At 34.1% G+C, this 22,432-nt stretch overlaps 2 protein-coding genes and 1 long non-coding RNA gene across 3 annotated transcripts; all 3 read left to right on the top strand.

Moving 5' to 3' along the window:
* The first annotated feature begins 3,480 nt into the window (after positions 1-3,480).
* LOC112419160 (uncharacterized) lies at positions 3,481-5,510 on the top strand. The gene is made up of 3 exons (XR_003009271.2): positions 3,481-4,162; positions 4,262-4,451; positions 5,381-5,510. It is a non-coding gene; the product is annotated as an uncharacterized lncRNA (long non-coding RNA).
* Positions 5,511-9,929: 4,419 nt separating this feature from the next.
* On the top strand, positions 9,930-12,740 carry LOC25488323 (probable flavin-containing monooxygenase 1). Its single transcript, XM_013608393.2, has 5 exons — positions 9,930-10,367; positions 11,064-11,301; positions 11,499-11,674; positions 11,763-12,121; positions 12,248-12,740. The coding sequence occupies exons 1-5, from the start codon at positions 9,930-9,932 to the stop codon at positions 12,591-12,593; spliced, it is 1,557 nt and encodes a 518-aa protein (XP_013463847.1). The 3' UTR covers positions 12,594-12,740.
* A 3,736-nt stretch (positions 12,741-16,476) lies between these two features.
* On the top strand, positions 16,477-22,044 carry LOC25488324 (uncharacterized methyltransferase At2g41040, chloroplastic). The gene is made up of 8 exons (XM_013608394.3): positions 16,477-16,718; positions 18,477-18,577; positions 18,677-18,817; positions 19,111-19,192; positions 19,758-19,951; positions 20,076-20,187; positions 21,307-21,411; positions 21,767-22,044. The coding sequence occupies exons 1-8, from the start codon at positions 16,554-16,556 to the stop codon at positions 21,893-21,895; spliced, it is 1,029 nt and encodes a 342-aa protein (XP_013463848.1). The 5' UTR covers positions 16,477-16,553; the 3' UTR covers positions 21,896-22,044.
* Positions 22,045-22,432: the final 388 nt, after the last annotated feature.

Raw genomic sequence — 22,432 nt, 5'->3', positions numbered from 1 at the left:
TTATTCACAGTCCAGTCCTCATTTTTTTACATTTTGCAGAAAGGTCCTTAAAGTCAAAAGTCCAAGGCAGAGCCAAACAAAGTCCAATTCCAGGTGGCAGTGTCCCATTGGGTCTCAGATACAAGTGGCAGCCTATAAAAGGCGCATTCAATGCACAAGTAAAAAAAAAAAAAGATCAATCACGCGCCATCATCACAAACACCTGAGAAATTTCTCTCTCTTGTCAGTTAGATCAAAACTCAGAGAATCACCAAGAACACCAAGAACAATCTCAAACCCTAGATTTCCAGATTCACCAAAAAGGCATCAAAATTATCATTTCTTCCTGTAATTCTCAGAGATTCTTTGCGAATCTTCATCATCGAATCAATCCCTTCGCAATTCCAGTGCGAATTCATCACCGTTGGCGACGAATTCAAACACGATCACGAAGGATCCGAAAGTTGAGAAGAAGAGGAAAAGAAGTAAGGTTTAAACCAGCGAAGAAGATGAAAAAGCAGAACCAGTGAAATCACCGGTTTATTTCCGGTCCAGTAACCAAATCAACAACACAGAAAACGAAGAATCAAGTGTTTCCGAAGAAATTCAACAAAATCTCCATTAAAACTCAGGTAAACGCTTAAACTTCAATTTTCTTCCTCAAAAGCAAAGACAGTGTAGATCTTTGAGAAGGAAAACGTTTTGGTTCAAAAAAGATTGAAAACCTAAAAACGTCATCAAAACCGAAAATAAATTCCAAGATCTACATCGTTCAAAGCCTCGTTTCCTTTATTTTCTTTCAAAAATATCAACCAGAAACGAATAAACATAGATCTGCGAAGATTTAGAGGTTTCTCTTTCAAAAAGTGTGAAACCCTAACTTTTAAAACCGGAGCAAAAACCTCGGATCTACGACGATTCAATTGTTATTTGTGAGAATCAGCGGTGAAATCACGTTTAGATTGAAGAGAGGATTTGATTGATGTAAAAAATTTTGAGTTCTAGAAATTAGGTCACCGGAAAGTGCATAATCTCGCCGGAGAAGATGAAGTTTCCGGCGGACCTTCAAGGTCTCCGCCGTCACTTCATCCTCACCGGCGGTGAGTTCTAGAGAGAGGCGAGAGGTCTGAGAGAAGAGAGAGGTTTAGAGAGAGAAAGAGCAGGGAGCAAATGAATAAACCGGTCTTGAGACATATATATAGGCAACTGAACCGGTCTGGTTCAAGACCGGTTTATCTTGTTTGATCTTGAGCGTTGGATTAATCCAACGCTCCCTGTGTCATCAGGCTTCTGAGTGTTGGGCTTTGGGTTTGGGCCTAGGGTTCCTGTACGTTTTTGCTTTTTTTTGCTATTTACACCTTGTTTTCTTGCTGATTGAACCCCTGCTTGCTCAATTTTTTCTCTCAAAAAAATTCTAGAAAAATTCCTATTGTTTTTTTGATTCATTCTTGATACTGATGTGATGTTTTTGCATGTGAAAAAGTGATAAAAATATAGATGTCATTTTCTTGTTTAATTTGTTCTTTTTGACCTAATTTTGTGATTTTCTTGCTATATTTTTTCTCATAAATTTTGGCACATGTTATGAACAATTAGTATACTATTTTATGATAGATGTGATGTTGATTTTATGATTGTGCTACTGTTTTGGTATGATTTGTGTGTTTCTTGCATTTCAAGCAACTTTTCTTCTCAATATGTCTTGGTTATTTTCACCATTTCTTCACCATTGTATTGATTACTTTCTCTATCACTCATGTTATATTTTTTCATCTTGTTTTGCTAACATTGTTGACTCATGTTTCACTCATCTCATAGCATCTCACCACATCATTCTCATTTCTACTAGATTAGGTTTTATTTCTTGCAATTTTCCTTTTTTGTATTTCCAATGGTTATGTAATATTTTAGGCAAGTTTAAATTCATCCTTTAAATCCTTGCAAGACCATAGCATGTATTTAGGACTCGATGTAAAGGACTATGGACACTATAAGTGATGTACACCGACACGAGCACCGACACATGCACACACCCCACGTGGATATTCTAGATGCATGATTAGGGAATGTATGTTTAGATGTATGCTTAGGTTTTACAACGCTTAGACAAAAATCATTTTCCCAAAAAATGTGAATAACCTCACTTGAAAACCTTTTTTTCTAAAATAGGAGTCAAAACTCCTCATTTTCCTTTTGTTTTCTTAAGTAAAAAATCTTAATGAATTTTAATCATACTTAGACTTTATTTTGCAAAATCACTACTTCCACCTCACATTTTCCAAATCTCATGCCCTTGAGGCCTCTCATCTCCATTCTTCAAAATTCCTTTTTCAAACTTAAAATCAACCAACAAAAACAAAAACAATTTTCGAGAACGAACTACGATTGGTTTTGATCCCTTAAAAGGGTGCGTAGGCAATGAGTTAAAACTCCTCCAAGCCAAGTAAAATAAAATCTCAATCATCTTCTCTCCTCCATTCTTCACTCAAATAAAACTTCTTTTTTAATAAGTAGGCAATAAAAATAAAGCGTAAGAATAAACTTAGGAGAACGGTTCTTATGGAATACCATAATCGTTCCGGGTGCCTAACACCTTCCCGTAGCAAAAACGACCCCCGAACTTAGACTCTAAGGGTTTTTTCTCAATTTTGCCCTTCCCAAGAAAAAATAGAGAATATCAAAGATTGAAAGGTTCAAGCCTAATTAATGACTTGACACCCGAAAATCGCGATAACACCAAGGACTTAAGAATTCATGAAAACGGTGAAGGCCTAAGTGTCTCAAGAGGGAATGGTGGAGGTAGAGGTAATCGGAGAAAGAGTGGTAACAAATCAAAGCCTAAATGCTTTAACTGTCACAAGATGGGTCACTTCATGAAGGATTATCCGAAGATTAATGGTAACTCCGCACAAATTGTCTTTGAGGGTTATGAGGATGCAGGTGCTCTAAAGGTGTGGTGTTGTTTGGAGGATGAAGAAGGTGATGTGTTTCACCTTGAGAATGATGCCTAGTGGAGCGGTGGTCGTCTGGAGAGACGTTAAACACTCAACATCAGCTTGGAGAGGCGGTGGTAAGAATATTCATGATCAGTCTGGAGAGGTGGAGGCAATAATACTCATGATCTACCTGTTGAGGTGGAGTTTCAAGGTTGAAGACATAGTGGAATGTACGCATTTTCTAGTTGAGGTAGAGTATGTAACATCCCGATATTTATAATCGTCAGTTTTATAATTTTATTGATGTATCATTTATTTATTTATCTAATAGTTTATTTGATGAAGTATTACCATTGTATTTATTATTTAATTAGAATGGACTAGTTTTGTTAATTCTATTATTAATTAATTTTTGATTAAGTCAAAGTTGAACCATTCCTTGGTAGGTTGTAAACACACTTGAGAGACTTATTCTTATCAGTTCTAAAATTCTAGTTCTCCCTCATGTTATATTCCTTCTAGTTGCCAAAGACGTGGGCATAAGTTCCAAATGTTTAGGAACATATTATTTTGGTTATAGGAGTTAAAGAGCAAGACCAAGGCACACGTTATTCTAGTTCTCCCTCATCAATTAATCATATTAATGCTACACGTTCTTTTGTTGCCTAATTAGATAGCCAAATACACGTTGCTATTTACCTAGTCAATCCTCCTAATTGTTCAGTAGTGGCTGAGAAACAATAACAACCTTTAAACATCCAATGCATTTAAATATGATAAGGGAACCATTTTTTTGAGGCTATGCAATCAACATTAGTAGAAATCATGGGAGAGTCTTTTCCTAGAAATTTGATTTACAATTCTCTTCCTTGGACTACACGACCAACTCATCTTTCTCTACTATCAATATATATACCCTCATTTTCATTGCTCAACTTAAGCCGGTACCATGCATTTCTTTTCTCTCACACGTTGAACAGTGTATTATGACCATCAAGGTATTCTAATTCCTTGAATTCATTAGTTTGGTTTGTTACATTAATACAATTATCCAAATCAAGAAAACAAACCCCCTCCCACGCATATGGCTTCACGCAAAACCATCCCTTATCAAAAAGTTCTCTTATTATTTCTTATGGTCTTTGAGCATACATCTCCAACATTCCATTGATTCACATGTTGTATACAAATATCTTCCAAGTCCATCGATCAATTCCTAAGCCCTCATCTTGTCAAATAATTTTCGTGTAAGTCCTTTTGTATATATGTTCTTCCATTTTATTTCTTATCTCGCTATGAAATTCTAATCTTAAACCATTTTCGTTTTCACTAAACCTGTCTCGTAGAGAATTGTGTCTACGCCTTCGTTCACCGTTCGATTGAGCTAATTTTTGGGCAGCATGTTTGCAACATGCAGTTCTTCATTTTCAACGGCCTGATCGTCAAATTAATGACTGGAGCGAGAGAAATCGTGTCTGCACCGTAGCTGTGAGTTTAAGGTGGTTTAGAGTTCGGCTAGGAAGAAAAGATCTCGAGGTAAGGGCTCTAGTCTTTACCATGATTTAACTGAAAATAATAGATTATGATGTTGAATTTGATATGCTTCTTGATTCGATGGATGATTCGATGGATGAGTGAAAAGATTTATTATGTTTTATTAATTTTCTTGAAGTTAATAATTATAAGAATTGGTGGGTTGCAATCTTGTAAAAGTATGTGATTTGATGAATGTGTAAATCTTGGTATTTTCTTATTTGTGCAATGAGAAATGTTGTTGAGTTAAAGTGATTTTCGCTATGTATATGGTTGTGTTAAAGTTTACTGATTATGAAGTTTTAGTGATGATGTGAAATTCATAAGTTATGTGGTTCAAGAGTCGAAAAAGTTTGTAATTTACAGAGAGTGTGCATAGCATGCATATCATTGCATTTGATGGATTATTAAGTGACAAATGGGACGATTATTATTATTTCAATGGAATTTTAAGTGTCAAAGGGTGATTATTATTTTATGTCAAATGGGGCGATTCATTGAATTTTTAAGTGTCAATTGGGGCGATTATTATTATTTGAATGGAATTTTAAGTGTCAAATGGGGCGATTATTATTATATGCCAAATGTGGTGATTCAATGGATTTTGAAGTGCCAAATGGGGCGATTATTATTATATGTCAAATGGAGCGATTCTTTATTATATGCCAAAAGGGACGATTAAAACTATTATGCCAATTGGGGCGATATCCGGATCATGCTCTATTTGCATTTCATGCATTTGCATCAACATTGAGTCTTGAGTCTTGTGTTTGTTCTTGTAGTATATTTTAGAGTGATGAATATTTTAAATTAAAAAGAAATGTTTTAGCACAGTTCCTTGATGATGGTTGTATATTCTTATTTGATGTTACAATTTATTATTGATTTTATTTCATGGTGTTGAAGACTAACCCTTACAACCAACATTTTAGGTACCAAAGGAGATAATGATGTATGCTTGATGTTTTGCTTGAAGTGTGTATGCGGGGAAACAAATTTGGGTTTTTCTGAATTGTAATTTAAAATAGTTTTTGAAGTTTATTACTTTCATAGTGAACTCGACTTGGAGTGTTACGTTTGTAATTACATTAGTTTAACTATTTTTGTTAATTTCAAGATAGAAATTTATTATGCTTGACTCTTGTCAAAAAAGAAAAAAATAGACTTATTTTTGAAAAAGAAAGAAATAAACGAATGTCTTGGAACAAAATTCAGGGTGTTACAGAGTACGCTCAGCTTGAGGTGGAATTGAACACACCGGTAATGGTATGGCTATGGAGGACCTTGAGTGTTATGCTCTAGTGGTGAGCAAGGGATTTCTTCATGAAGACGAAAGGCATTCCGGAGGTTGAAGAATGTATAACACGGCTTGCGGGATTACCCTAAAAAAAGTGCACACCTTAACCTCTTCAGCCATCGGAATGGCTTCCGCCTTCTCGAAGATCCTTGAAGTCCAACTACACTAGGAATTTTAGGTAGTTCCACAAGCATTCACCATAACATCTTCAACACCCTTGGAGATCTACTTAATGCCAAATCACCCTTGGCTTTTAGAGTAATCCACAAGTATACACCTTAATATTCTCTAAGTCATCAAGGATTTTGTTGAACTCCGTAAGTTGCTCCATGATGGCCTTTGACTCCACCATCTTGAATGAGTAGAATCGTTGCTTTAGGAATTGCTGATAAGCCAAAGACTTTGTCATATACAAAGATTCCAACTTTGCCCACATCGATGTCGCGGTTGGTTCCTTCGCTACTTCTCTCAAAACTTTATCCCCGAGGCACAAGACAATGGCACTCCTAGCCTTGTCCACCAGCTCGGTCTTCTCCGTTCGTGACATAGTGACCGGTAACGAACATTCACCCTTCAAAGCTTTCTCACACTTTTGCTGTATTAACGCCGCTTCCATCTTTACCTTCCATAACCCGAAATTGTTATCTCTGGTAAACTTCTCAATATCCCACTTTGAACCCATGGTACTTGATTAACTTTTGACCTTTGCCCCACGGTGAGCGCCAATTGTTGTGAATTCAACGAGAAAACACATCAATAACAAACTTGATGTGTGGAGCTGTTGTGCTAAAAACACACTTAGAGCAAGTGTACTCTATCGCAGAAGTAGTATAAAAGATTATCGTATCCACATGGATTAATTAACAAGTAATAAACTAATTAAGATTAATTTATTATTTAGACGAACAAGGAGTAGAATAGTTTCGGTAACCAGGTAAAACGTAACGACGAAGAAGGATAAAAGTGCGAAGATGTAAATCAATAGAGAGAGGTCTAGGGTCGCGGTTTCACTTGCAAGTTTCGATTCCTTTTGTCTAGTTCTAATCAAATTCCTATTTTTATTCAATCACCAATCCCTTTACTAAAACTATTAATCCGTTTGGTCATTCGTGATTAATATTCTTTCTCCTAAGTTAACACTTTGTTTGGTCATTCAAAGAGTTGAAACCAAGAAAAGCATGAAGCGCGAAAAGGTTGAATGATTGGAAGACTAAAATTAAGGTTTGATCATGCAATAATTCTAGTCTCAATTGTTCTATAGGTCCACCAATTAATTGCAGTACGATCGCTGATCAATTAACTGATTGTTAACATGCAAAGGTTTGATCATTCCTAATCATGTGATTAAATCAATAGAACAAATTTGATTGGAATAGAAATAGAAATTATAATTAATAAACTAGAACATGACAAGGTATCTCATCATACAAGATTCACCTAAGACCCTAGAGAAATATTCAGCTATCCATAATCAAAAACAACACTAAAATAGAGATAGAATTCATGAAATTAAGAACAAGAAATAACCTAAAAGAAAGGAAAATTCTTGCTCCAAGACTTGAATCTTCAATTTCTATCCCCAAAGCTCTTCTCTTTGTTGCATGTAGTGTCTGTGTAGTGTGTCGTCTCCTCCTTGTTGATTTGCAATGCTTTATATAGACCTCTTGAACTCAATTTCACCGCCCCCCAAAATTACTTCACAGTAAGGTTTTCTCTTGTTGTCACCGCCTTCCCCAATTTTCCTTCAAGTTGCAATTTCACATGTTCTCCCTTTGCCGTAAAAACCTTTTTTCTTCTTTTTATCATGTGTCAGTACAACCAATTGTTTGTTTCAAAAAGGTAAACTTTCCCTTAATCACTAAGGAGTATCACCGCCTCTTCCAATTTCCTTCACATCTAAGTCTTTTGTAAACCTCCTCTTTGTTTTGTCTCTTGCGCTACCTCTCTTTCTTTCTTTGTTCTCACCTAACTCATTCTTCTATTGTGCAGCAGCTACTTGTATTTGTTTGGAGGAAGATAATAAGTCTATCTTTTCCTTTTAATTGAGATCACCGCCCCTAACCTCTTGGGTACAACACTGGTGGGCCTGTAGCATTGATTAATCCAGCTTTTCTTGTAATTGTAATACTAGAGAGTCAAGAGTATGTCTTTGATGATTTTTCACTTCTATTATATAATATATATATTTTTTATATTCTACAAAATAAAATAAAAATAGTTAAGTATCTAAATAATAATAATACTAAATGTAATAAATTATACCTAAAATGTTAATATAAATTACACAATTAAGTGGTTTATCAGGAGCAAGAGATAGTCAAGCAACCAAAACAAAGTGTATGGAACAATTATAAACACAAGCCAAAAGTAGAAAACATCGAGAGAGAAAGGAAGAGAGAACACAAAAGAATTTGTTGACCAAGTTCGGTCCAAATTGACCTAGTCTGGGGGAGAGAGCAGCCCTCCGTTTCACTATATGATGAGTAACGTTACAAAAGAGATATCAATGGGTTACAAGAATAAGTCTCCCCCCTAATTCTACCAAAAGTCCCAAGGTGAATCAACCCTCAAACCCTAGTGTTTGTTCCAAAGAGACAAACTCTATGCAAACCCTAGTTTTGTTGTTGCCTTTCTAAACCCTTGTTTCAGCACCCTATATCTCACAGTTTACTCTGATACAAGGTCTATATTTATAGTAAAAGTATTGCTTAAAATTTTGAACAAATCTGCACCCAAAAATACGTTTCTGTTATTCGCTGCCAACGCACCATCGTGCCACGTTGTGATCCCATCGTGCCACAATTTTTTCACTGACTTGCCTCAAAACTGAAACATCCAATCGTGCCATGTTACCCTTCAATCGTGCCACGATTCCTGCAGAACCTAATTTTAAATTAACTCTCACACTATTGTTAATAATCTGGTAATCATCAAATTCAAATTATTATTAGTAAGAGTTTTTTCTAAGGCGGTGAGATGATTGGTTAAATGAGTGAATCTCTTTTGCATATCTAGAATTCATTCTCCCGGTAGCATTCTAAATATTTCATATTTTTTAGAAGGGGTGGCAAGTCTATATCGCTTTACTTCTTTTGTTCTTTCATGGGTAATTTCTAGAGTATCTCAAATTTCTTTGGCAGTTTGATTATTTGAGATTCTAAAGAATTCATACATCCCTAGAACGGATGCAATAATGGTTTTGGCCTTTTTGTCATATAGAACTCTTTATGATCATCATCCCAAGATGTTTCTGGTTTTAGAGCACTTGCACCATTTACAACAGTAACGAGAATGTAAGGATTATTCTTGACCGCGTACAATTTTTACTTCTATTATTTACCACTTGTTGCAATTTAATCATAAGAGGGATTTCAAAAACACTGGGTGATTATTTCTAAAAAAGAAAAAACAACACAACGATAGTCTCTCCTCTCGAGAGAGGAGAAAATATAAGAAAGTGGATTAAGGGTGAATTGGTTTAAGTAATAAGCGATTTGGCCTATTTTTGTGATCCTTTTGTATGAAAAAATATTGATAGGAAGTAGAAAACACATCTTGTGTGTCCACAAATTTTCCATCAGAGATTAGTCACCGTTAATTAATGGTGGAAATTTCGCACCACTATCGATTCAATCCAAAAAATATATATAATAAAGTTGTTATTAAAGTTAAAAGAATCCTTAAAAAAATTAAAGTTAAAAGAAAAAGAGAAAAATACAAGATTGAGAGAAAATAGAAGGATGGAACCTTTGGCACGCAAGCGGTAATAATTATAAATGACCGAAATTAATTTTCAGATTTTCCATTATATTATTATGGAACATTATTAATAAATAAATAATAGCATTATCTTTTATAAAAAAAAAAAAGTTAAAAAAAATTGTACATTATCCTGCCAAGGCAGAGCTGCATTATTAGAAACGAAGTTAATGCTTCAGATTTTCCATTATTTTTTTTACTCTTATGAAATTAATAGAATTTCTTTACACAGTATTTTTTTTTTTTGGGGAGAGTATTCCTTTTTTTTTTGTTACACTCTTAACACAATATCTCATTAATAAATGAATCACATTAATCATGTTATTTTAGCCATATAAATCAAGGTAGTTTCAATACATATTTGTCTGCCTTTTATCCGAGATCACAGTAGAGAGTTGTCAGAAAATATTCTCATTCACTAAGAAATGGAAAAAAGAGTTGCAATTGTTGGTGCAGGAATCAGTGGCCTACTTGCCTGCAAATATGTTACACAAATTGGTTTTCATCCAATTGTCTTTGAAGCTGATGATGGCGTTGGTGGACAATGGAGGCATACGATTGAAAGCACAAAAATCCAAAACCCTAGACAAGATTTTCAATTTATAGATTTTCCATGGGATTCTTCTGTAAAAGAAGATAATCCCAATAACCATCAAGTGCAAGAATATCTTAACTCCTATGCTAAACATTTCTCCATCATTCCTTACATAAGGTTCAATTCAAAAGTCATTGATATTGATTATGTTGGAGAGTCTAATGAAGAAATGAAGTCATGGGAATTATGGAGTGGTAATGGCACTAGTTTTGGATCCAAGGGAACATGGCATATTACTGTGGAAGATACTAAGGATTTCTCAATTGAGGTATATGTATATTTTGATTTTAATTTTATACAATTTTCTATGACGTTGATTTATCTATATATTTTCAAAATTTATCTCTTGTTAGGTCAGTAAATATATCCTTAATTCAATTTTTGCTATCACTTTGTCATAAAAAAAATTATATGGCCTTATATGAGCAAGATTTGGATGGATTATGCTTTCATCGCATAAAATCTTAGAAACATGAGTCTATGCATTTGGTACGTATATCCGGTACTGGTACGTGTATTGTACATGTCGGAACTCTATTTGTTGCGACAAAAATTTGCGGCTTTCTCGCATATATAAATATAATTTAATTTGTGTATTTGAGTTTTTTGATTGATGTAATCTAAACTAGTTTTTGAATTTTTAATGTTTTGTTTTTAATTAACAATTTAGCTATATGGCTATCGTATCATATATTATAAAAAGCTCTTGGGGGGGGGGGGGGGGGGGGGGTTATTTTTAATCGAAATACCTCCCCCTTCGTTCCTTTCTCTCCCCTTTATTAAAATTCCTCGGATCCCCTCTCATCCGTTGAATCAAAGGGACTTTAATTCTTTTTAAATTAATGTACTAATGAATCTTGTATTGGTACTCGTACCAGATACCGTACCTACACATTCATGCGTAAAATGTTTGCTATTGCTATACATCAATATGTTAAACTAGGATGAATATTTCTAAAACCAGGTGCACAAGGCTGAGTTTGTAATTCTTTGCATTGGGAAATATAGTGGTTTTCCAAACATTCCAAAGTTTCCTCCTGCGAACGGCCCGGAGGTTTTTAAAGGTAAAGTTATGCATTCTATGGACTATGCTGCATTGGACAATCAGACTGCTGCTGAATTGATAAAAAACAAGAGAGTTACAATAGTAGGCTCAGGAAAGTCTGCTCTCGACGTCGCTACTGAATGTGCAGATAAAAATGGTGAGATTATAAGTTTTTTCTTTCATAAATAACCAGTTATGTTTATGTATCCTCTCAAAAAAAGTTATGTTTATATATTTTCTATGCTATGGTTCTAAATTGTAGTCCGCGTCCACAATTGTGGCTGCGATGTTGCCCTAGCGGTATTGCAACAACATTGCGTAATAATTTTATTTTCAATCCATTAATTTCGACAGGTCTCATTCATCCTTGCACAATGATCCTGAGAACCGTACATTGGTTTATCCCAAATTTCAACGTTTGGGGCATTAGTCTTGCATTCCTTTATTTCAATCGTTTCGGAGAGCTTTTCGTTCACAAGCCTGGAGAACATTTTCTTCTTGGTCTTCTGGCCACTTTGCTTTCACCATTGGTAAGATCTAATATAATAATTGTTGCATGTTGTTTCATACAATACTTGTTAATTATGTGCTCATAATAATTGCACTCTTAATTTTCAGAGATGGGGAATTGGCAAACTAATTGAAGCATATTTAAAATGGAAACTACCACTGAAGAAGTATGGACTTGTACCAAATCACAGCTTTCATCATGATATGTACAAATGTACATTTGGGATATTTCCTGAATTATTTTTTGACAAAGTGAATGAAGGATCCATTGTGATAAAGAATTCAGAAAGCTTTAGCTTCTACAATGAAGGTTTGATCATTAATGGAGAAGCTAAGCCCCTTGAAACAGATGTAGTTATTTTTGCAACAGGATTTAAAGGTGATGAAAAACTGAGAAACATATTTAAATCTCCAATATTCCAAAATAATATTAATGGGTCAACTAACTCAACAGTTCCTCTCTACAGGTAAGTACAATTCAATACTTTTAAATTATGATATCTTATATTCTTTATATACTCCCTCGATCACTATTATAAAAAAAAATATTACTTTTTAAATTCATTGAATAACTTATATTCGTGCGACTTCAGGCAAATAATTCATCCTCGAATCCCACAGCTGGCAATCATAGGATATGCTGAGGCTTTATCAAATATCTATTCTAATGAAATGAGATGCCAATGGCTAGCACAATTTTTAGATGGAAACATTGAATTGCCAACTATTAGAGACATGGAAAAAGATATCAAAGTATGGGAAGATACTATAAAGCAATATGATAGAAATTGGAAGTCATGCATTGTTACTTGTGGCATATGGTATAATGACCAATTGTGCAAAGACATGAAATGTAACCCTAGAAGAAAGAGTGGTCCTTTTGCTGAGTTATTTGAACCATATGGGCCTGCTGATTATAATGGTCTTGTCCAAAAATGATTATAATGGTTACTTTGAAGGTTGTGGGACCACCCTCCTAATGCTTTGTGCATCATGCACCTTCTTGGATGATTTTTATTCTTTTGGTTGATTTTTATTCTTTTATTTTATTTTTTGTTTTAATTTTTGTATTTTCTTAGCCTAAGTGTACCAAAAACAATTATTACAATTGGTCTTTTTCATTTATAATAAAAAGTTGCATGTTTAAGGCTTGTTTATTTCTATCCATTTAATTTATTACAACTATATTTAAAGAGATTAGAATTTGAAGAAAAAAATTTAAAATGGCTTACGATATGAGGTTGTTTAGTATATCTTCTCCTAAAAAGTTATTTTCGATACATGGTTTTTATTTGGATAAACCAACACAAAAGAACTTCAGCTTTTCTCAAATATGTCTAAAAAATAATTTCAGAATCATTTGATTATCTAAGATAAGGGTGAGACTAGCATTCAATTATGTTAATCTGTATAATTCTGATGGTGTATTTAACAAGTGTAGGATTAAATTAGAGAAGTTGGAAATTAGGGTTAAAGTGAGAAATTGATGATTAATTGATGTAGATTTGTTGGATTGATGTAGAAACTGTTTACAGACCTTAGATAATCCATATGATGATTACAGGAATCAATGTTAAGCTTAAAACCATGTGATTAGGTGAATTTTCGTGAAAACTGCACTTCTACCCGAGCCAACATTCATCGCTCGCCTCGCGAGCAAGTTTTACCCGCCTCGCGAGTTGCACCTTGCAGCTCGCCATAGCGAGTAGTTCACTCGCCATCGTGAGTGTGACCAGTGAGGAACCTGATTTGTGATTTCATTTGTTAAGTCGAACTTTAGATGATTCTGAGTGCCTGAACATGTATGATAATGATTAGGCAAGTTTTTAGATTGAGATTGAACCTGGGAAAGTTTAAAAATGGATTTTTGGGTGAAAAATGTCAAATTCCCGAGAGCACCCAGTTTCTGGTTCGCCAAGGCGAGTTGCTTACTCGCCAAGGCGAATGCCTTTTTCCTGAACTCGCCATAGCGAGTAGAGGCTCTCGCCTCGTGAGTTGCCCAGTTACATAACATCTTGTTTAGGGTTTTGCGATCATTGTCGCATGAGATGTTATTAGTTGATCCTTGGGGTAGGAATGGAGGTTGTATATGATATTAATGTTAATCTGTGAAGCTGTTATAAGATGATTTGATGTTGTTAATAATGTGATATAAATGTATATGCATTACATGAATTATTTATGATGTTGAGATGTTGTTGATTTGCATTTGATATATTGTTATATCATGAGCTGTTTTATATACTGCCTATGTTGTTGTTTGTTTATTAACTAAGTTGCATGAGTCGGTCTAAGATGAAAGATGATGTTCCAAATTATTGGATTTATATAAGAGGTCAATGTTTTAAGATGTTAAGTTGTTGAGTCCATGCATACTCATTCATTGTTGGGGGCTTGATGCCCTGGAGCCTTCGCTCACCACGTTGGGGGCTTGATGCCCTGGAGCTTTAGCTCAACTAAGTTGAGGGCTTGATGCCCTGGAAGTATATTAATACTTAATACGTTGAGGGCTTGATGCCCTGGATTGGTACCACATGCATATAAGAGGTTTAAGTTGCATAGTCAAGTTGAAGTCGCATTGTCGAGTCAAAGTTGTTAAGTTGTCAAGATGTTAAGTTGTGATTCCTTATATGAGTTGTTAATGAAGTGATATATGATATATTATTATCTATGATGATATTATGATGTTTTCATGTTGTTAAATATAATTGTTGAATTATATGCTTAATATTATTGTTTTGTGAAATCTCACCCCTTCTGCTTGGAAATGTTGCTCTTCGTATGAGTAACTTGTAGGTGATCGAGAATAGGTGGCTTTTGATTTGCTGTCGTGAGTGGTTATCCCTCACTGAGTCTTTAGTTGCTCTGATACGTAACGGGATGGGAACTTTTGTGAGTATTTTCTATTCCTTATGTATTTGATTATGAATTTTTATGATTAAGTTGTTAATTGAATTTTATGATATGTTTTGATGAGGCCTTCGTGCCAAGACTATTTATGTTGATGAATTAAATCCGCTGCGAAGTTTTGAATAATTATGTTGAAGGATAAATTTTTATTTATCTCATTTATGATTTTAAGAAGTGTAGCATTCCATTTATGTGTTGAATACTCTGATATATGTTATTAAATTTTTATGTTGGGAAAACGGGGTGTTACATGTGCAATTGCATCTCTTTGTTCCGCATTGATCTAGTCATATCCAAAACCTACAAAAAGGTATGAGAAACTGATGCAATAGCTTCTTAGCATAATTTTGCAATATAAACTATATTTACGTATAATTGGGGGGTTTTGTATTAGATTACTTGCAAAACAAATCACTAAGTGCTATGAAAAAATAATTGTAATTTGGAACTTATCAGTTGTCACATGTGGATTCCTCTGGATCTTCGTGTTGTGAGTGGTTGCTTCTATGTACGGAGTGTATCGAAGGTGGCATATTCATCGTCTGTTGAGGCATTAGTCCCAGATTCCGTGTCAAAATGGGGTTCATCTTAGGAATTGTTAGCATCGTCCTTGTGGTAACTTTAGAGACCACTAGCGAGAGGACTTGTCCGAGTGTTCTTCATGTAGGCTCTTGCACTGAGGAAGATGAATCAATGTTTATGTCGATTCCTTCGTTATAAAATTCGCTAGTGCTATCATGTATTTATTGAGTGTTAACTATCTTTCAAGATTTGAAAAGATTGTTTCTAGGGTATGTTCCCCAGTGAAGTCATAGATCCTTCTGAACTTAAGTAGTTGACCTGTGGGTTGTGATCTGTTGTGTAGAGGGATGAGACCAGCGTTCTTCCACCGCGGTCTGTCGTAAGTCCTTCTCTATCGAAGGGGGGTGGTGTACCAGCACAATCTCATACTTTAAAGTTAGTTAGGGCCTAAGGAGAGTGCGGCAAATAATAGGGTAATAGTGAGATACCTGACCCAGTGTTCTGAGTTAGTATTTATAAGGGATAAGTATGTTTTTGGTTGTCAAACCTTCACTTGGATAGGTATTTCTAAGGACACATGTAATAATTTGAGGAGAACTCTATCATTGTATTCGAATTGGATGGACTAGATCAAAGGTTTGGACCTTTATCTAGTGAGAACTATGATGTGTCCATCATATAGACTCTCTTAGTTTCAAATCCTGATCGAACTCAGATTGAACCTGAATATGGTCTTTGGCTAGTGCGGAACAAGACCGAAAACAATTTCAAAAATACAAGTAAAACAATATTATTGAATGCAATTATAAAAACTTTACACACTAAGAACATCTTGAATGACAAATTTATACGATGATCAATCACACTTGTGTAGCTTAAGCATATTCAACTTCAAAGATAAAAAAAATTGAGCATCTTTTATGAAACTATAATTTGTAATGATTCTTTATTTGTGACGTTTAATTTGAGAAAATAAACCAACTACTATTTTTTTTCTTCTTTGGTTACAAAATCGTTACAAAACCAACTTCTAATTTGATAATACAATTTCTCATCCTAAAAAAATATCTTATTTAAACTATTGCAATCATTTATATGCCACTCAATAGTCAAATTTTCTGAAAAGGTCCTAAAAAAATATTAATTAATAATTTAAATTTTATTGGAGTGGTATTTCTATTTTAATGAGATTTAAAAAGATAAAATTATAAATATAATATTTTAATTAAATGATAAAATTGAAACTGAAAAAATCAACACAAAATTATGTTTGGTATATAGGTATAGATTTTTCTTGCCTAAAAAAAGAAATTATTATCATTATTATTTTTACTGATGATTTTGGATGGTTTACTTATTTTGATTACTTGCGGCTGAAAATGAGACACAGTGGGGAAGAAAGAAGCTTGGCGGTGATGATATCTAACACAACTTTAGCAGATTTTCCTGATTCTCCATTCTACTACAATGGCCGCTTCTGCTTCTCATTTCCTTCACCCTCTTAATCAAATACAATTCCCCAAATGCCCTCACCTTTTTACTAAATCCCACTTTCACCCTCGCCTTCTCCGCTCTCAAACCCAAAGGTTCAATATCCGTGCCACCTCTGCTGTTGTTGTGGACTCTCCGTTGGTATAATTTTCATTTTCATTTTCTCTATTTAATGTTACACTCTGTGAATTAAGGAACGAGTTAACTTGGATTGTTATTGTCATGTAATTAAGTAGTTATATGTTTTTTAGATTAGTTTATCCATTTTGTTAACTGTTACATAATTAAGGAACGTGTTAAGTTGGATTGTTCTTGCCTTAGTGGTTTAAATTTAGTTGTACAAAGAGAAATTATATTTAAACAACCATTTTTTATAACTTTTGTGATAACTTTCTCTCCCATACTTACATTATCTTTTTACTTTCTCTCTCTATTGCTTTGGTTTTTGTGCCACTGCCTCATTTTCTTTGTAAAATTTTGGTTGTCACATATATGGATGTTCAAATAACACAACTCTTGTACAAATATCGTTTCTCTTAAAACTTAAGGAAAAACCTCTAGCTTAGTAAGTACTAGGGGTGTAAGTGGGTTGATTTGGGTTGGGTTTGGCCAAACCCAAGACCCGAACCATATAGGGTACTCCGGTTTGGGTTTGGTCAAATATCCACCCGTTAAATTAATGGGTGGGTTTGGGCAAACCCACTAATTTCCGGTTTGGTTTGGGTTGGGTAGTGGGTTACCCAAATTTTTTTCTGTTAATATGAAATGACTAAATGACGAGTCCTTGTATTTTTTTCATAAAAAATTTTCAACTTTTTATTTTCTTAAAATAATTATGTAACATATTTTCACTATATTTTAGCATCATAAAATAATAAATTTTAATATTGATTCAAAAATTTGATCATCGAATACTTGAAATAAATTAAAGTTGGATGACGTAAAATTGCTTTAGCATCAAAGTAACTATAAATTGCAACATCATAATTTGTAACTCTAATATTTTTTTTTATTTTCAATATAGAGGATGTGTTGTGTCAATTTTAGAAATTAAACTAAATTTATGATCAAAACATTTGTTATTCTTCTTCCTCCCTATGAAAATGAAATTAAAATTTGGAAATTATTGAGTAAGTTGGTTTATTGGGTATGGGTCCGGTTTTACCCAAAACCCATTATTTTTTATGGGTTTTTCATTTTTTAAAACCATATCCACTCAATCACCCAACCCAACCCACTTTTTTGGGTTTTTTTGGGTGGGTTTGACGGGTTTTTTGGGTTTACCCAACCCATGTACACCCCTAGTAAGTACTCCCTCAGGTCTCAAATATAAGCAAACATTTGTCAAAGAAAATTGATATATTTAGCGTCATTACTTTTCCCAACCTGTTTCTCGTACGCCCTATTCAAATTCTAAAATCCGAAATGTTGTGTTTTGGAGGTTTTTATAGGGTGTTTATGCCGTTTGGATTATATAATCCGAACTGACGCGCGAGAAATCAATAGAGTGGGAAAAGAAGGAGTTTATATTTAGTCCAAAATCCGGACCAAATACATCAACCTTTTTTTATCAGTTTTTGCTTATGTTTTAGACAGGAACTACTTACAAACTAAATTACATTTACCCCACTCTAAGAGAACTAGTGCAGGAGACTTGAATCAACATGTTGAATGCAAGTCCGGTCTTGCTCTATTAGACCAACCCCTTGGGGCTAAAGATTTGTTAGTTTATTCATGAGGTGCTTTTTCTACGCATTGTCTTTAAGTACATTGATATTTTGATTTGAAAGAATTCAAGATATTGGCAATTCAGTAAATTCAACAAGTATTATTTGTTTTGCTGATATACTTTTATATCAGTTCCCTTAATTAACAATTGAACTCAAACTTTTCCTTCAGGATTTAAGTACGAAGAAGGATCAGGGAACACAAGTTGACTTATTCGCATGCCCGATATGTTACGAACCATTGATAAGAAAAGGTCCCATTGGCCTGAACTTGTAAGTTTGCTTTATATAAATGAGCGAAGGTGTGTTCAATTCTTTTTGTCTCTAAAATTATGTCTCTTTGTAATTTACTTAGTGGTTTTGCAACATCAGGCCAGCAATATACAGATCTGGTTTCAAGTGTAAGAGATGTCAAAAATCGTACACTAGCAAAGACGGATATCTGGATCTGACAGTGACTTCTGGGTTGAGAGATTATGTAGAAGTTCAACCAAATCGGACAGAACTTTTTAGGTATAAATACAAAATAGATTGTTACATGGCATTATATCATCCTGTATGATGATCTCGTGATACTATATATTTTTCATATTAATTGTATATACTTGATGAGAAGTTACTATCACATGAGGCACATACCAGTAATTGTACAATATCCTTTTAAAGATCCATTTTTCCATTTATTTTTTGAGGTGACATTTATGAGTTATTGTTCAAACATATTTGACACAAGTTATAATTTAGTTCTTCTGCATGGTTCAACCACTTGGTGAAGCTCTTAAATACTGTATCTAAACCTTTATCAGGAGTCCCCTTGTTTCATTCCTATATGAAAGAGGTTGGCGTCAAAATTTCAGGCAAAGTGGCTTTCCTGGTCCTGATGAAGAGGTATGCTTTTTGTACCAGCACTGTAGTTGTAATATACCCATACTTGAATAATATTTGTAGTTATTGTCTTAAAGGTGTTTTGGTAGACATAATCGGTTAGAAGAATATAGGGACAATTAGAGAACAGTTAAGGAAGTTGAGTAGTTTATTTTTTATTTTTTTTAAGCATGGCAAGGAAGTTGAGTAGTAAGAGTCGATATTTTGTATAAGTAGGGGAAATAAGAATAGAAGGGGGCATTCTGTTCTTTTGAGAGTTTGTGGAATGACTAATCCTTTATAGAAAGGGGATATCCTGGAGGAGAGATCTCTTTGCAATTTTATTCACTCGTTCAATAAAAGATTTTTTGTTTGTCTCTGCCTTTTATTGCTCTCTAGATTCACAACAAAACCATTTTGGTTAATGACTCACACACATCACACAAAGGAAGCTGTGGCCATATATTTCTCTTTTTGTACCTTTTGAGCTTAATTAATAACATTTCAATATATTATTAACACTTTTTCAAAAAAAAATAAAATATTATATATATATTGCTGAGCACTTCATATTTTCTTTATAATGCAGTTCAGAATGGCTCAAGAGTACTTTGAGCCTGCTAAAGGTGGTCGGATTGTCGATGTTAGCTGTGGAAGTGGTCTATTTTCCCGAAAATTTGCCAAATCTGGAACCTACTCTGGAGTAATTGCTCTAGATTTTTCTGAAAATATGCTCCGTCAATGCTACGATTTCATTAAGAAAGATGACACACTATCAACCACGTATTGTTTTCCTCCTTTACTTGATTTTGAATTTATTGCGGCCAACGAATTATGAATTTAATGTTTCCCCTTTGCATGAGGATATCTGATTGTGCTTAATACAGATTCATTTCTCTGTTTGCAGTAATCTTGCCCTTGTAAGAGCAGATGTTTCTAGGCTTCCCTTTGAATCAGGTTCAGTTGATGCGGTTCATGCTGGTGCTGCTTTGCATTGCTGGCCATCTCCCTCCAATGCTGTAAGTAATATGTCTTAGTTTGATGAAAACCACAATCTTTGGGTTGGGGGTACACTTTTTAGAATAACCGATATCATTGTTGTAGGCATGCATATTAAAATCTTGAAAATTCTTTGTATTAAAGGACCATGTGCTTTATTAAATTTTAAACAAGTGTGTCTCTGATTTCCTGATTAATTAGCATGATAGTTTGTGTTGGTCATTTTGGTTAACCACTTATCATATGACATTGTCCTGCATTTCTATGTCTTGATGTGTAGAACTTTTTGCAGACTTTATCATTTGTGCTTCAAGCAAATATATTTTATGCTGATTTTTACAAAAGCAAATCGATTTTTAATTGATTGCTCAGTTTTAAATGTTTACCACTTCATTGTCATAACTAAAGTTCTGCTTCACAAAGTCAAGATTTCCACTTCTATAGATATTTGAATTCAACTTAAATATATTTGTTTTATAATATTGTCTAGAATGAATGTGTGAACCTAATACAATGAGTGCTAGCAACTTATTGTTTGACACATTTTCTTATACTTTCAAATGTTGTGTTTTTTTTATAGATCATGTTAAATAAGAAATGGGCCTAGGCTATTTACTTGGACCACATGACATTCACCAAATAATAGTTTATAAGAGTGATCTAATGAGTGTGTTGTATGTATTTTTCAAGTAATATTTTGTATTGCGGCAGATGTGCATAAGTAAAAATAGTTCTTGTTCGGACCGCAATTATATTTGTTGATTTACGTGCCTATAATGTGCAATACAGTCATGATACTTGCAAACAGACGTTTTTTTTGTGTGTTTATACTATGCACGTTTATACACAAAGTTACGTATGCACGTAATAAAGTTAGTTAATAATGTAACAAATCTATGACTCAATCTTTATCTTCAAATTACACAAAGTCATGGTTGGCCTGGTGGGTTTGGCTTGGGATCTTGGAGGGTGGGTGCTCCTGCCAAGCCAAGATCTCAGGTTCGATACTCCCCGATGCCAATTTCAAATTATTTTCATGTCAACGTGGTTACCTTATCCTTGTGATTTACATTTCTATTTCACACTATTTAAACGAGGGTAATTTGTATAATGACACATCAAATTTCAACTTCTTAAAGGTTGCCGAAATCACCCGTGTACTAAGAAGTGGTGGGGTATTTGTTGGAACCACTTTTCTTCGTTACACTTCATCAACTTCCTGGGTTGCACGCCTGTTCAGAGAGGTAAACTCTTTATAATAATGATCTTTCATCTTTTGTCATAATAACCTGAGTCGTCAACATTGTGCCTTCTGAAGATGTTCATTATTGACCTTGCCTTTTGTTGAGTTATCATTTGTAATGATGACTACTTTTTTCCTTATCAAACTGATATTAACAGTGTCTAGTGTCTGAGGATGGTTGAACTCCGTCTCTTGAGGTCATAAAGTCATGCTCTTAACACTAAGATGACACCTCATGAACGGAGTATTGACTACTTGATCATCTCATAAATCTATAAATGATATATATGTTCTTCAATTTAAAAAATTTCCGTTGAATCCGATTCAAGATTATTTAAAGATCTTTTTATTTGCAGAGGTCTTCTCTAGGCTATGGCTACTTAACAGAAGAAGAAATCAAAGACCTTTGCACTTCATGTGGTCTTACAAATTATTCATGCAAAATTCAGAAGTCTTTTATTATGTTTACGGCTCAAAAGCCATAAAACCAAATTTGATCCATATGTAACATTGATTCTCGTACATTATGTTATTTAAATCCGTATTTGTTGTTTTATTTGTTTCATCTGTAAAGAATTTGTAAATATGCCAGAAATGAAAAGGTGAAAACTGGAGTGTCTTGTAAAGGTTCACAGGTTTTTAACTACATCATACTTAGATGATAACTATATCTATATGCAGAAGAATTCCGATTTATAAATAACATCTGTATTGTACTATGTGCAAAAATAGTGATTTGGATAGTACGGTCATGTAAGTATATGGTTGAGGGATCGAGACAAATATGGCTATCAGTTATGATTATGAGCAATTGTTACTTTCTTGAAATTGCAAAGGAAATCGTGTAACTAATCTATATAATTTTTATCCGAATTCTGTTTTGTGGTATTGTCCCACAAGACAGATATGCTATGATCAAATATTCTTGCTATGATCAGATATGATATAATTTTTATCTTTTCTCTCTATTTCAATCTAAATAAGTGACTTTCACATAGATCTAGGTTTTTTCTTTGTGATTT

The sequence above is a fragment of the Medicago truncatula genome, chromosome 2 (assembly GCF_003473485.1).
Source record: "Medicago truncatula cultivar Jemalong A17 chromosome 2, MtrunA17r5.0-ANR, whole genome shotgun sequence".
NCBI classification, from domain to species: Eukaryota; Viridiplantae; Streptophyta; class Magnoliopsida; order Fabales; family Fabaceae; genus Medicago; species Medicago truncatula.
The sequence above is the reverse complement of the archived record's forward strand: the minus strand, read 5'-3'. Positions and strand labels throughout refer to the sequence as shown.